At 46.5% G+C, this 13,944-nt stretch overlaps 1 protein-coding gene across 1 annotated transcript in view; it reads right to left on the reverse strand.

Moving 5' to 3' along the window:
* LOC139415266 (protein PALS1-like) overlaps positions 1-13,363 on the reverse strand; it is a 33,682-nt gene extending 20,319 nt beyond the window's left edge. The window contains exons 1-4 of the mRNA XM_071163244.1: positions 13,188-13,363; positions 8,426-8,998; positions 6,627-6,838; positions 2,336-2,413 (exon numbers count right to left, since the gene is read on the reverse strand). Coding sequence (XP_071019345.1) covers positions 2,336-2,413; positions 6,627-6,838; positions 8,426-8,837 — 702 coding nt within the window. The 5' untranslated portion in view covers positions 8,838-8,998; positions 13,188-13,363. The remainder of the gene's footprint in view (positions 1-2,335; positions 2,414-6,626; positions 6,839-8,425; positions 8,999-13,187) is intronic.
* Between the last annotated feature and the right edge of the window lie 581 nt (positions 13,364-13,944).

Genomic DNA, 13,944 nt, shown 5'->3' on the forward strand with positions numbered 1-13,944 from the left:
CAGTGTAGATGAAGGGGAGGAGACAGGTTAAAGAATGATTTTAAAGCCTTGAGACAATTAAGACATGGATTCTGTATGTGTGCCGTTCAGAGGGTGAATGGGCAAGACAAAATATTGAAATGTATTTGAACAGGGCATGGTGGTAGGTGTCAGGTGTACTGGTTCGTGTCAAGAACTGCAACGCTGCTGGGTTTTTCACGCTCAACAGTTTCCCGTCTGTATCAAGAATGGCCCACCACCCAAAGGACATCCAGCCAACTTGACACGACTGTGGGAAGCATTGGAGTCAACATGGGCCAGCATTCGACACCTTGTAGTGTCCATGCCCCAGCGAATTGAGGCTGTTCTGAATGAAAAAGGAGGGGGGGGGGGCCTTAATGTTTTGTACAATGTATTTTGGGTTAAGTGAGATACCATGTAAGAGCCAGGCTGTCCAACATGTCTCCTATCCGGAAGCATGGAGGAGAACGAAATGAGGGGTTAACGTTGAAGAAACCATGGTAGTTGGGTAAGAGACCCCCAGTAAATGTTACTCGCCGACAGGATCCTGACATGTCGCATGTTAAAAAGGTGGACTTTGTATCATTTATTACAAGGAATCCTGTGGATGAATGTTCCGTCCTCACAGACCCCTGCGCCTGTATAGGGATGTGATTTGGACTATGTCTGAAGGGTGGGGAATGGGTTTTCGGATTTATTTTATTTTTGAATTGTATACGATGTTGGGGTTTTTCCATATCTCGCAATGGGGTGGCCTCCCGTACAGTAGGTGGCGGCATGCACCTTTAAAGTTTGTTTGCAGACCGCCATAATAGCAGAAAACAAGAAGAAAAAGAAGGTTCGGTTTGCTGCTAGCAGAACTTGGCTAGGCGAAGCGAAGGTCTTTTAAGGGAGTGTCTGAGACACATACGTTCGCTTAGCCTAGCCAAGTTCTGCTAGGAGCAAACCGAACCTTCTTTTTCTTCTTGTTGAAAAGCCAGAAAAAAGCGGCAATGTTACCGTTTGTCCCTCTTGATACGCTGCAGCAACAACAACTGCCACTTCCTCAAAATAGTCAGAATAAATGTAAGATAAATCAAGGCATTTGTAATACATTTGTAAATTTTTGCAGAGGAGATTTAGTTGCACAATTTAACATTTAACTAAGTTGTTTGGTTCAGTATTTCTCAAGCGAAAAAATTTGCATGAAAACCTAGTTGTCTCTCGTTGAATGACAACAAACACTTTATTGAAGAATTCTGTCCATAGTTCCCACTGCCACTAGGGTTAGTACGGTTGACCAATCACCGACAAAGGGGTGTAGACTATGGCTACCGAGCTTTGACGTTCCCCAAGAAAACATTTAGTGTGCCCGAACAGACGAACAAACCCTGCCGAACACCAAAACGTCACAAAATGTAGTCATAATATATGCGCAAACTGTTTTGACTGGGAAGCATGCGACAGGCTTTAGAGAGCACATCTCAGCGGTGCCAACACCAGGCTGGCACGTAGCCCTGGGGTCAATCATGTAAACGTCAGCGGTAAGCCATCTATATTGAGTGACCTCTCTGTACCTGTGTGGCACGCATATGGGGCATGCCATTGAGCTGGACACTGACCAGCAAAGAAGCTTGGGTCAAGTGTCAAAGGGCAACTCTTAGGCTGCTTCATAGATCTAAGGATTTGTTGATGACATGCTCGGCTATAAACCCAAAGAAGAGATTTCAGTGTCGGAGATGCATACACTGTAAGTATCATCCTAATTGTATGTATCATGTTAACCTTCCAAATTCCAAAACCCACGATGCCCTGTAATATCATGGCCTTGTCTCATTTGGGAAAAAGTCCGTTCTCCACCCTCTCTCCTCTGTCCTCTCTCATCCGTGACCTGAAAAGCGTGCCAATTCATTAGTAGGCAAATGGAAGTGTCCTCCCTAACTTTCATCGAGGACAGTCATGTGAACCTTTAGTCAAGACACAGAGTAAAGTTCAAGGCCCTTAACGGGCCAAGCCACTTAAAACCCATTAAGTGACTTTCCTTAGCCCCTCGGAGGCTGAAGTCAGGATTGGATACAGTCGGACACATGAGGATGACTCAGGGATTCGCATAGACGTACAGTATATGGAATCTATGAACAAGGCATATGGAGCATATTCACAGATATCTGAGTGGCAAATGGGACATTGTGATTTTATCCATAGTACGTCTCAGGTGGCCAGCTCAGGACCACTGACAGAGTGTGGGGGCCATGGACACCCCGCAAACCAAATAATGTTTTCTAGATGTTATCCGAGGTGATGTTCCCTAATTGAAGGTTACGGGTTAAGTTCTGGTGCATTTCAGGTCTCTTACCTGGAAGTGGGGGGTGGTGAGTAGGCTCCTGAGCTCTACACCTTCCTCCTGGTGACTGGATTGTAGGATGCATTGCACCTTGAAGAAGAGAGGGGGGAGAGTAGGGAGAAATCAGGAGCGAAGAAAGGGGGAGAGAGAACGGGGAGGGGGAAGAGGATGGAAAGGGCGAGAGAGGGGAGGGAATGACAGAAAGAGGGGGAGAGAGTCGGGGAGAGGGGGTGAAGGGATGGTAAGGAAGAGAGAGCGAGAGAAGGGGTCAGGCTATCGTAAGCTGTATAAGCACCACTAAGTAAGCAGCATTGGTAATCTGGAACCGTCATTTCGAAGTTCAAAGTGTGCATGAGTTAGTAACTTCACCAGCCAGGAACCAGTAGGGACATGGCCATCTTGAATACTCCTTGAGAATCTACGTGTGATTTAACATCGCAGTTGAATCATACAACTTCCTGAACACACGTCATGGGTTGGAGAATCACCCCGTCCTCAACATAGCCAAGGCTTCAGTCATTACTCACAAACGACGTCTTAGTATATTATCGTTAAAACCACCGATGGTTCATCCTGCTACGCTTGTCATCGTGTAGTGTATGCGTTATGACTGAGGGCTCATGTTATCAGAGGTATTTTGTCCTCATATGAAGGCCATAACAGTAAATATGTTTGCCTCATAATTGAGGGAGTCTCAGCCTGCAAATAATTTGCTCTTACGGGAAGGTCATGTCATACGCCATTCTGCTGTTAACTTAATCGATTGGATTCCTCCGCACGCACGCACGCGCACACACACACACGCACGCACACACACACACACACACACACACACACACACACACACACACACACACACACACACACACACACACACACACACACACACACACACACACACACACACACACACACACACACACACACAGAGAGTTGGCAGCTCTCCAATGAGTCACAGTGGGGTTTCACATTCCAGACAGGGAAGTCACACTACTGTAACAGTCTCCATTCCAAATGGCACCCTATCCCCTAGTATACTACTTTTGACTAGGGCCCCTGGGGCCCATAGGGCTCTGGCCAAAAGTTGTGCACTATATAGGAGATAGGTTGTCATTTGAGACGGACACTTATTCTGCTCACTGGCTGTTGCGTTGGAAAATAAAGACACTGAATGAAGCTCTCAACATGTGAGGCCAACAGAAGTACGTAGCATAGAAGTATAGTAGCATCTATAACAACTTCATAGCACCCACAACTATCAAACTATCAACATACACAAACTACTTCATCATAGAAAAAAAAACTGCACATTTCAAAATGAGAATCCCAATCCCCTCTTTCTCTCCACCCTTGTATCCTCCCTCCTCCCCCTCTTCTCCGTCTCCCTCAATCCGGGTCCCTGGCTCTAGTTTAGCTCATCCATTCAACTAATCAAAGGTGTCGGTAACGAGGTGACGCACTTTCCCCTCTCCCCCTCCTCTCCCAGCCTTCCTCTCCTCCTCCCACTAGCCCTCCCTCCCTCCACTCCTCCCTCCCTCCAGCCCTCCTCTCCTCCCTCCCTCCAGCCCTCCTCTCCTCGCTCCCTCCAGCCCTCCACTCCTCCCTCCCTCAAGCCTTCCTCTCCTCCTCCCACTAGCCCTCCCTCCCTCCACTCCTCCCTCCCTCAAGTCCTCCACTCCTCCCTCTCTCAAGCCCTCCTCTCCTCCCTCCCTCCAGCCCTCCTCTCCTCGCTCCCTCCAGCCCTTGCCCCTCTAGCCTGTAAGCCGCTGGAGTTTCTTTTTCTGGCCACGGCAGTTCAGATCCCCAGCCACTTCCTGCCAGGCCCAGGGGCAGCAGGGAGATTACCTCGCCCCGAAGGCCAATCAGGAAGTCCCACGGCAACAGCCACTTAGTTTAGACACAGTTCACCGGCTCAAACTATTACCACCTTGCTAAGTATCTCCTGGCGCAAATGTATACATCTATTTACTGTACGCACAGAGATGGTGTGTGTGTGTGAGAGAGATCATCATCGCACTGATTGAGGCCCTCAATCGTAGCCTACGACCTCTTCCTTAATTTCACACAGTGCTCTCCAAACTAACCCTATCAGCCTAAAGCAGTTATCCTATTGCTTGTTTTATTTATTTCACCTTTATTTATCCAGGTAGGCTAGTTGAGAACAAGTTCCCATTTACAACTGTGACCTGGACAAGAATAAAACAAAGCAGTTCGACACGTACAACAACACAGAGTTACACATGGAATAAACAAAACGGATGGCACTGCAAAACGGATGGCACTGTGATAGACTGCATCCAATTTGTTGAGTAGAGTGTTGGAGGCTATTTTCTAAATGACATCGCTGAAGTCGAGGATCGGTAGGATGGTCAGTTTTACGAGGGTATGTTTGGCAGCATGAGTGAAGATGCTTTGTTGCGAAATAGGAAGTTGATTCTAGATTTAATTTTGGATTGGAGATGCTTAATGTGAGTCTGGAAGGAGAGTTTACAGTCTAGCCAGACACCTAGGTGTTTGTAGTTGTACACATATTCTAAGTCAGAACCGTCCGACTAGTGATGCTGGACGGGCGGGCAGGTGCGGGCAGCGATCGGATGAAGAGCATGCATTTAGTTTTACTTGCATTTAAAAGCAGTTGTAGGCAACGGAAGGAGAGTTGTATGGCATTGAAGCTCGTCTGGAGGTTAGTTAACACAGTGTCCAAAGAAGGGCCAGAAGTATACAGAATGGTGTCGTCTGCGTAGAGGTGGATCAGAAAATCGGCAGCAGCAAGAGCGACATCATTGATGTATACAGAGAAGAGAGTCGGCCCGAGAATTGAACCCTGTGGCACCCCCATAGAGACATCCAGAGGTCCAGACAACAGGACCTCCGATTTGCCACACTGAATTCTATCAGAGAAGTAGTTGGTGAACCAGGCGAGGCAGTCATTTGAGAAACCAAAGCTGTTGAGTCTGCCGATAAGAATGTGGTGATTGACAGAGTCGAAAGCCATGGCCAGGTCGATGAATACGGCTGCACAGTAATGACTCTTATCGATGGCGGTTATGATATCGTTTAGGACCTTGAGCGTGGCTGAGCGTGAGCGTGATTGTGACTGTTTGACAGCCAGCTTTCCTATAGAAATCAAGACCTGGGTCCAAATAGTATTTGTTTTCATTCAAACTCTTAAGTGTGTTATTGAGCCTGCCGCGGAGTGCCAAATGGTAGAAGTTTGCTTTTGGGACTATTCCATTGATTCCAATGCGCCAGGCAAGCTCAATCAAGCGCAGCTAAATAATTTGGAAGAAAAGTTAATACTATTCGAACGCTGATCAATATTGACCCGCGTGTGTTAAATTCCATCATGTCCTATTAGTTCTTGACATCAATCCCGAGAACTTGTATATTGTGGGAGGATCCCATCAGATATATTACAGTGTAGCTAGATCAACTCCTTCTCTCAAGACTGCAGCATGGCTGACTATATGACAGACTGCGTGGCTCTATAAACCCAGTGAATGATTATTATTGTATGGAATGTGTGGGAAGGCCCAGTGCAGCCATACACCCGTCTTCAGATAGCTCAGGGTGCATGTCCACATCTGAGTTCATGTTGCACCTGTCATCTTGGCACAGTGAGTAGCACCACTCCCAGCAGGGAAATGTTGTGAGGTGTTCAATGGTGACGTCACGGATGCAACAAACGACAAGCGAGAGGGGGAATTCAGGATTGTGGCTAGATAGAATAAAGCTATGGTCCAGAAGTCGCATGTTAGAGTTGCGTCAGGGGACAACTGTAGCGTTTAAGCGTTTAACTGTAGCGTTTAACCCTAACCTTAACCGGACTATCCTAACCTGCGACATTATCTTAACCTGCTGCGTTAGTTCTCATTACCTGCTACTTAAAGTCACTTCAGTCTGTAGCTCCACTCCGTCCAGCCAAAACCCTAATCCAGTTTCAACACACTAAGGTCAGTGCCAAGGATATTTTCGTCCCGGCCCCATTTACCCTCCTTTCTTTAGGTTTCTCTGTCACCATCCTCTCATCCTAATCTCCTTCCATCCACCTCTCTCCACTTCTCTTCCCTACCCTGCTGTACCATTCTTCCTTTCCAGATTCCTATCTCCATCTGTTCGTCCCCCAAATCCTCTTCTCCCTTCTCCCAACACTTCTCTACCTTCTTCCTAACACCATCCCTTCTTTCTCCTCTTTTCTCCCCCCTTCCTCCTGACCGATACATTGGTGAAAAAAAGATCCATTCAGCTTCTAGATCCATCAAGATCACGAGTCTGCTGTAGTTTCTTTTCTACTTCACTCTACCTCCTGATAAAGGCTGCGGGCCTTGGCGGTGAGGGGCAAGGGCGGGCTGCCACGCGGCTGCATCTGCTGGGCCACGGCGCTGTGGACGGCGAAGGCGCTCTGGAAGTCCTCCTTGTGCAGCAGGCCCAGCACCAGAGCCACGTCGGCCTGCGACTGGGCGTCCACCAGGCAGCTCTGCACCCGCCGCAGGGCCTCCAGCAGCTCCTCCAGCTCTGGGGAGGGGGAGGGGAGGGGGAGGGGGAGAGACAAAGAGGTTGGTTAGGTTCAATTGCCTAATTACCAGGAACACTCGATCTCCATGCGAGCCCTTGCTTACTAGTGCCATAGAGAGGGGCTTAAAACCGAGAGACTCAACATACATTTACTTGTAACGCCCGTGACCCCAAAGATTCAGACCACCGTCAATGGGGCGTTTTTTTTCTGAAGGTAATGGCATGTCTCTGTTTCAAACCTCTCTGGCGCTAGTAGGCACTGGCTTGCATGGAGACAGTGTGGTTATGTGAAAACCTTGCTACTAATTGGATATTGTCATGCCAAAAGTCGGTTTAGGTGCCAAACCCTGCTTGGGTTGTGCAACCGTGGGATTCTGCACTTCCCAGACAGGATTTGGCATCTGCATCAAGTTTGGCATGAAGGTACCACCTACACATAGCACCTCTGAGGAGCACAGAGACACAGCACCAGGGGAAAGGGAGGGTAAAGCCTTTCTCACACAGCCCAATCTATTGTTGTGAACCAGAAGCTGGTCTGTTTGAGTGGGTATACCTGAGATAAGAAGAAGCAGGGAGGGTGTATAGTGTGTGCGTGTGTGTGTGTGTGTGTGTGTGTGTGTGTGTGGGCCATTTAGTAACTTGATGTAGTCATTGAGTGCTAGGAATATGGGACCAAATACTCAACTTTTTACTACTTTAATACACATTTAAGTGAATGTGTCTGAATTACTTATGACACCTTCAAATGGGGGACTAGATGCATAAAGTGCTGTCATTTCTAAACAGTAAAACAGATGTATGAAAATACTCTCAAATAAAAGTTCATTCTGTACTGTCACCTCATATTTAACTTTAAAAATATCTCAAATCCAAAATGCTGGTGTGCAAAGCCAAATAAAACATTTTAGCTTCACTGTCCAAATAAATAAGTAGGGGAGTGTATGCCCATGTTGAGTGTGTGTGTGTTTTTTGAAAAGGCTGTGCAGATATAAGGTTATATTTTATTAATGGTCATTATATTATAGGCACTTGAGGCAGACTTGAGTTTTATGCTCATAAGAGTCTGATAAAACTGGTCAGCAGCAATCGCCCGTCTCCTCTAAATCTAGCCAACTGACACAAAAGCTAATACTCTGAATTTTTTAAAATTTCAAATAACTCGTTTTCACGTCACAAATCATATTAAGATCACTTAATATGATTTACAACCACCCTCCAACCAAGCAGATAGTTTTCAGGCCTATGCAGGAATGAGAACACCGACAAAAAAACAAACTTCCAAACCGAAGTGTTTTAAACTCCAAATGAATCCAGAGGTGAGGGGGAGTGAGTGACTTTAATGTGAGGGGGAGTGAGTGACTTTAATGTGACTAAATGGAGAGAGCCTCTGCATTGACATTCACTTCTGATCCCCCATTCTCCACCAATACCCCTCGCTCAGCCCCCCCCCCCCCCCTAAAACACTGACTCTTTGTTTCACAGAAATGTCACAAAAGTTCCCAACTCTCCTATTCTTCTTCTCACAGAGCTACCCCTCGCCTCCACCTCCCCCACTTCCTCCCTTCAGTCCCACATGACCCTACTCACCCTCAACCGTGTCCCCACCAAGCGGGGGGCTCCCATCCTTGGTCTCCTTGCCCGCCTTAGGCGCTTCGAACGTAGGGTTGTCGATACCCGTCTTGGCTGGGTTCTGGGCAAGCTTCTTGAGCCTGAGTGAGGCGTTGAGATCGATCTCATGCTTCGCTTTGTTGGCGTTCTCCTCCCTCTTCCTCCTCAGCTCTTCCTGGTACCGCTGGATCCTCTCCATCTGGGCGCTGCACCGGGAACCCTGCACAACGCTGCTCCCAGTCCCCACCACCTTGTCCCCAGGGGGGCAGTCCACAGCCCTCTCCCTCTGCTGCAGCTTGGCTTCACTCCCAAGACCCTCTGTGCCACTCACAGGCCCCATTGGGTCCTCTATTACATATCCGGGTCCTCCGTTCCTGTGGGAAGTGATCATCCCTGCTCCGGGAGTCTGGCCCTGGCCCTGGCCTATACCCGTGTGTGATGGTAGCTCAATGTCCACTATGAAGGCCTGAGGCTAGGACTCCTCACTGCAGCAGGGGCCATAGCACTTCAGTCGGGAACGGATCTTATCTGTCTTCAGTGGGGCAGCAGGTCCTGAAACAGATAATCAGGATAGAGCAGCAAGGTTACCACTGTTTTAGTCTTGTGAGCCATATGCGACAATAATAGCCAACCTGGTTGCTTCACCCTGACCTTTGTTAATCACCTACCTTACTACAAGAACCACCATTTTCTCCTTCCTCCTCCCAGGTTTCCAATCACAGGAAGAGCTAATCTAACTCCTAACATGGCAACCTCCCTGGCCTGCCCTTACTTTGCCTGCAGCAATCCCTTGAGTCCAGCAGGTTCATCCACCCTTGTCTGTCACTCTGTCCCCAGCAGGACTTGCCTGAGTATCTCTCCTTCTGAGTATCTATTCTTCGTTTAATACCCGCTTAGCACTTAACTCTTTGCTCTCTGGGTCCTTCAGGCTGATCTTATCCATCTACAGCCATAATAGGGATACAAAATGAGACAATAAGTGTAGGATATTGCACTCAACCAATACCGTTATACTACGGGTATACAACCAACCTGGTCTGCTATTGCTGCTGTGGATTACAATCTATTTTAAGGATGTTACCCAGTATTAATCTGGATTAGCCAACTGTATGATTGTATGACTATTAGATGTTCAGTGGGAAATAGACAACTGAACTTCAAGTTCTTTTTACAGGGCAAAATGTGAGTCTTGTTTTTCTTCAGAAAGAGGTGAGAATGGATGAGGAGAAAGCTCTTTGTGTGTGAGGGACGGAAGTACAGTATTTCAGGATGCCAGGATGTGAGGACAAAGTTCTCACGAAGGTGAGGTTCTGTCTGGCTAAGAACAGTAGAATGGAGAAGCAGAAAGCTAGGGCCATTACTCAGGTAGTGTTTGGGGCACTTCACTATAAAAATCAGCCGGCTCTCTAAATGTCCACCCAATCAAGACCCAGTCAGACCTGATGCTGTGGGAAACGGGAGAAAACCTCATGAAAATGAAGCAAACAATGTAAATGTCTCGAACTAACATGACAAAAAGGAAACCCAGTGAAAGGGAATAACAGGAAATAACATGAGAACGTCATCAATGTAATAATGAAAGATTATCTTGGACATTTTCTCAGCATTTTCTTAGACTGAAACCTGGGAGGATCCTGTCAGAGATGCAGCCACCCACAACACGTCCCACATGGTAAACCTCCCTATCCCCCTCACCAGCTAATCATGTCTGGCAGGTCTACTCTCATTTAGCCCCGTTTAGAGCGCGGTGAGGCTGACAAACAGTACAGACAGCCACAGTCAGCCACCAAGGCCATCTGTTCCTCTCCTGTGGGGTTGGTTAAGCCTTGGGAAAAGGGATCTGCTAGTTTACTATACTCCTCCAGGCTTCACCTCTGTCAGCAGCGTGAGACTGAGGAGAGATCTGGTTTACTACAGTCCTCCAGGCTTCACCTCTGTCAGCAGCGTGAGACTGAGGAGAGATCTGGTTTACTACAGTCCTCCAGGCTTCATCTCTGTCAGCAGCGTGAGACTGAGGAGAGATCTGGTTTACTACAGTCCTCCAGGCTTCACCTCTGTCAGCAGCGTGAGACTGAGGAGAGATCTGGTTTACTACAGTCCTCCAGGCTTCATGTCTGTCAGCAGCGTGAGACTGAGGAGAGATCTGGTTTACTACACTCCTCCAGGCTTCACCTCTGTCAGCAGCGTGAGACTGAGGAGAGATCTGGTTTACTACAGTCCTCCAGGCTTCATCTCTGTCAGCAGCGTGAGACTGAGGAGAGATCTGGTTTACTACAGTCCTCCAGGCTTCATCTCTGTCAGCAGCGTGAGACTGAGGAGAGATCTGGTTTACTACAGTCCTCCAGGCTTCACCTCTGTCAGCAGCGTGAGACTGAGGAGAGATCTGGTTTACTACACTCCTCCAGGCTTCATCTCTGTCAGCAGCGTGAGACTGAGGAGAGATCTGGTTTACTACAGTCCTCCAGGCTTCATCTCTGTCAGCAGCGTGAGACTGAGGAGAGATCTGGTTTACTACACTCCTCCAGGCTTCACCTCTGTCAGCAGCGTGAGACTGAGGAGAGATCTGGTTTACTACAGTCCTCCAGGCTTCATCTCTGTCAGCAGCGTGAGACTGAGGAGAGATCTGGTTTACTACAGTCCTCCAGGCTTCATCTCTGTCAGCAGCGTGAGACTGAGGAGAGATCTGGTTTACTACAGTCCTCCAGGCTTCACCTCTGTCAGCAGCGTGAGACTGAGGAGAGATCTGGTTTACTACACTCCTCCAGGCTTCATCTCTGTCAGCAGCGTGAGACTGAGGAGAGATCTGGTTTACTACAGTCCTCCAGGCTTCATCTCTGTCAGCAGCGTGAGACTGAGGAGAGATCTGGTTTACTACACTCCTCCAGGCTTCACCTCTGTCAGCAGCGTGAGACTGAGGAGAGATCTGGTTTACTACAGTCCTCCAGGCTTCATCTCTGTCAGCAGCGTGAGACTGAGGAGAGATCTGGTTTACTACAGTCCTCCAGGCTTCATCTCTGTCAGCAGCGTGAGACTGAGGAGATATCTGAGAGCTGGCATTGGTTCTGATGAGATGACTGCATGTAAATTCAACTATGAATGTATACACACACACACTTTGTTGGGGTAACTGTATCCAAATTTAGACCTAAGTAGAATTATCTTCACTTGTATAATTTAGAAGTGTATAAAATCAATTCACTAACTGTAAGCTTTACAATAGACAGTAGGGCTCAAGGGTCATCTAGCTTTAACTACACTAGATCATAGCTAATTGATTCATTGAGGGGGACATTGATAAGAGGTGCCCCTCTGGGTAAACAGGTACAAATTGGTGACTAATTAAATACTGTTCCTTACAGCTGGTGGCTAGACTACTTGTCAGAGTGACTGCTTGTGTACCAAAATGGCACCCTATTCCCTATATAGTGAACTACCTTTGACCAGCATTATGGACTCTCCTCAAAAGCAGTGCACAACTATCTATAGCCCTATTTATACCTGGTTTTAACATGGGTCCGTTGTCCTGATCTTGTCCACATTCTGATTGTGGCCAGATTACCAGAAATGTGTCTACACATGGTATTAAAATGTGTCTGTTATCCATCCACTGTGTCTGCATTGTGACCAGATTTCCTGGTCTCTTCCTTTATGCCAATTATCTCACAGCTATTCTTTCTAAATAATATTTATTAATTTATTTATTGCAAGACATAATGGTGCTACCTGTCAGTGATTTAGCACTGTTTTTACCTGTGTTCTAACATGTAGCCTTTGTCCTGATCTTGTCCACATTTTGATTGTGCCCACATTTTTGAGTGTAGTGTAGAAGTGTAGAAGATTAAAAGATGCATTGTGATCAGATCTTAAAAGTGTACACAGACAAGATCAGGATGAAGGACACATGTTAACAGCAGGTATGAACAGGGTTTTTGTCCAGCTCTGTCTACACGTGTAAGATATCCAGACACAATGTGTGCCTGACTTCCTCTGGAGGTGGTCAGGATGATCTGGTCATAATCAGATCACAATATGTGTTTTGATTGTCTAAACCGGTCCAAAAATGTGGGCTTCTGTTCACAGGAAGATGCCCTGGAATCTATTGTACAACTCTGTTTTAAATGTCTTTTAAATGTCAGGTGGACTCATACGTCAAAAGGGTTCCAAAATAGGAAAGGTTTTTACATTTGGTCTGGACAATGTAGATCTATCGAAATGTATAGAAGCAGGACAGGACAGCCATGTGGCTTGCTTAAAAGTACGTTATTGTTAGACCTACTTAGATTAGGCAGTTTAGAGGTTTGTTTCACTGCTGGCAACAGCAAAACCTATTACATGTCTAGTAGTGGGGCTAATACTGGGAGCAAGGAGTTATTGTTACATAATGGCACGACATAGGTGTTACATAGTAACACCGTTAATGTAACAATTATAGCCTACCTTTGGAGTGCCGATCTGTCATGTCCAGTTTTAATTGCGATAAACAGCCACTTAAATTGTGAAATACAGCAATATTTTATACAAGTTAAATTGATGCATTTGTAGGCTTGTTGTTTGTGATTTTCTTTATTGAATAGTCGGATTACCGTTGGGTGGCCAACATTCCACATCATACAGTCATTGCATTCTACACACACACTCAAGAGTGCGCTGATCCTGTTGGTGAAGTTGGTATTCAATGAATGTTTTCTAGAGTAGTCAATCGATCGGACGCAAGTCTCACTACACAGAGAAGTCTACTCACCGCTTCCAAGTCTTTACAGAAGAAGTAATCCCGTAATCCCTTAACATGCGATGGTTCTGAAATGTCGTGTTCTATTGCGTACATAACATTTCCAAGATGCGTAGCTTTAACGTCTTTATTCTTCGGCCTGGTCTCTCATGATCGTACTTAGCGGGTCTGTGGCGAGTTGGGTCAGCTCACATCAATGTGGTGTAACTGCGCATGGTGTTTGGGCATCTCCCAGGCAAATCCACAGCGCCACAGTTGACCATTTAAATGGTCATGCGCCAAAGTGTTCACCTGTCAACAGCCTGAAATACCTTGACATTCTATTCCCCAAACAATGCACTAGGTTACTTTCAGCACGACACATACATAACGGCTAAATATTATAATAAGAAGACTTTGGTCAGAATTAGTGGAGTTATGGAGAATAGACCGTGCACCTCACGATCATATATGATTAGTGGAATAATATTGTAATATCACGTGGCAGTGTGCATGAAGTCAATGAAAAAGGGGTCACACTTTAAATGAAGTAGCCGTCAATTTCTAAAGGCTTTCCATAGGATATATAAAGGCTTCATAAACACTACATAACTGCATCACAAATCCTCTTTAAGAGTATGTAATACTATACATGGTTTATAAAGGGTGGCATAACCATTCCCACTTTAGGGTGAATTGCCAAATGCGACGTAATGCACTATGTACGCGTATACACCATTTATAAATTATTTGTGAAGCATTTATGTAGTGCTTAAGAAGCGCCTACGTA

The sequence above is a fragment of the Oncorhynchus clarkii genome, chromosome 8 (genome assembly GCF_045791955.1).
Source record: "Oncorhynchus clarkii lewisi isolate Uvic-CL-2024 chromosome 8, UVic_Ocla_1.0, whole genome shotgun sequence".
Taxonomy (NCBI): Eukaryota; Metazoa; Chordata; class Actinopteri; order Salmoniformes; family Salmonidae; genus Oncorhynchus; species Oncorhynchus clarkii.